The 1311-nt window shown below is 50.6% G+C and overlaps 1 protein-coding gene across 1 annotated transcript in view; it reads right to left on the bottom strand.

Annotated features, from left to right (window-relative positions):
• Positions 1–11: 11 nt before the first annotated feature.
• The window catches only part of LOC106147645 (erythroid membrane-associated protein-like), a 9415-nt gene continuing 8115 nt past the window's right edge, over positions 12–1311 (bottom strand). The window contains exon 7 of the mRNA XM_013510134.1: positions 12–888. Coding sequence (XP_013365588.1) covers positions 323–888 — 566 coding nt within the window. The 3' untranslated portion in view covers positions 12–322. The remainder of the gene's footprint in view (positions 889–1311) is intronic.

The raw sequence follows: 1311 nt of genomic DNA, 5'->3' as shown, positions 1-1311 counted from the left end.
AGTATGGTGAGGAACACACAGCAATGTCTACTGAGGGAAGCAGCCAGCTCTTTTCAAAATCTGATGCTCAAAAAAGGGAGAATAGAATGAAGTTGCATTTCTCAAAGCTGACAGGGAAAAAGGGAAGTGTATTAAGGGGATGTGAGGCTGCATGAGTGATCAGTAAAAATAGGCAAATAACAGGCTTTATACATAATTTTCCACACAGCTGGGAAGCAGCCTGGGCCTTTGAAGGCAAATGCCTCCAGCCCCAACCCGCAGCATCCTGGCTGGGGCCTGGTGTGCTGTCCTGGTTCATGGGGTGAGCCCTGTGGAACATACTTCAGGTTGCTCTAGGGAGGACCAATGCCTGTGGCGGTGGCACTGGGCGGATGAACAGGCCAGGATAATGTCCTGGAGTGCAAAATCCAGTAAGAAAACACGGCCTCAGGGGCCCAGAGAACTTGCCTGTGAAAGTATGGAGTACAGTGAGTTGTTTCACATCATAGAAAGAGATCAGTCCTTGCTCATACTGCAAATAAATGCCCACGACCGAGGGGGGCGCTACAACACTAAAATTATGACAGTGTAGGTAAAGAGCCCGGTAATTATGAGAAGTCCTGTTAATGCTCCAAAAACCGTTCCCAGGATGAATATTCACAAAATAGGTCTTCCTGTCAACTGACTCTGAGCACAGTCCCACTGCCCACCGTTCACTGCCTCCTACATCCACCTCCCAGTAATGGCTCCCACTGGAGAAGCTGTTCCGACCCAGCACAGCTCGGAGAAAGGTAAATCTTCCAGGGCTTTCAGGAACAGCTCGCTCCTCTGACAAACATTCTACATGCTTCCCACCCTCTGACACCAAGAGCTGAGGGTGGGCAGTATCTTCATCCAGAACTATGTCTTCTGTAAAAAAGGAAGAAATACATTATCTGTAGGCTTTGAGAAAAGAGCTTTCAATTCTGAGTGCTGTCAAAGGAGGGGTGAGGGCACAGCACAGGGATCCAGGAGTCCTTCGCACAGCCACGGCCCATAAACACGCCCACCTACAGATGTGGAGATCTTTCCTCTCAGGGAAACTTCTCCAAAACCCTTCACCTCTGGACCTGATCTGTGCTGTCACCTCAGTTTCTAAGGACACGGTTGGTAGGAATGGGGGACATGGGGCTGACACCTGGGAAAGGTGTTACCAGTGTCTGATGCTCACGGTGCTTCCCAGGTTCCCACACAGGACACCGCATCCACAGAGAGGAAAACTGCCACAGAGGGAGCAGGAGACCACGGAACAGCAGCACAGAGCAGCACGGTCAGTGTGTTCATGGGGAGGAA

Source organism: Chinchilla lanigera, unplaced genomic scaffold, assembly GCF_000276665.1.
Source record: "Chinchilla lanigera isolate Chin_1 unplaced genomic scaffold, ChiLan1.0 scaffold00212, whole genome shotgun sequence".
Lineage (NCBI taxonomy): Eukaryota > Metazoa > Chordata > Mammalia > Rodentia > Chinchillidae > Chinchilla > Chinchilla lanigera.
Note: the sequence above shows the minus strand (reverse complement) of the source record. Positions and strands in the feature narration are given on the sequence as shown.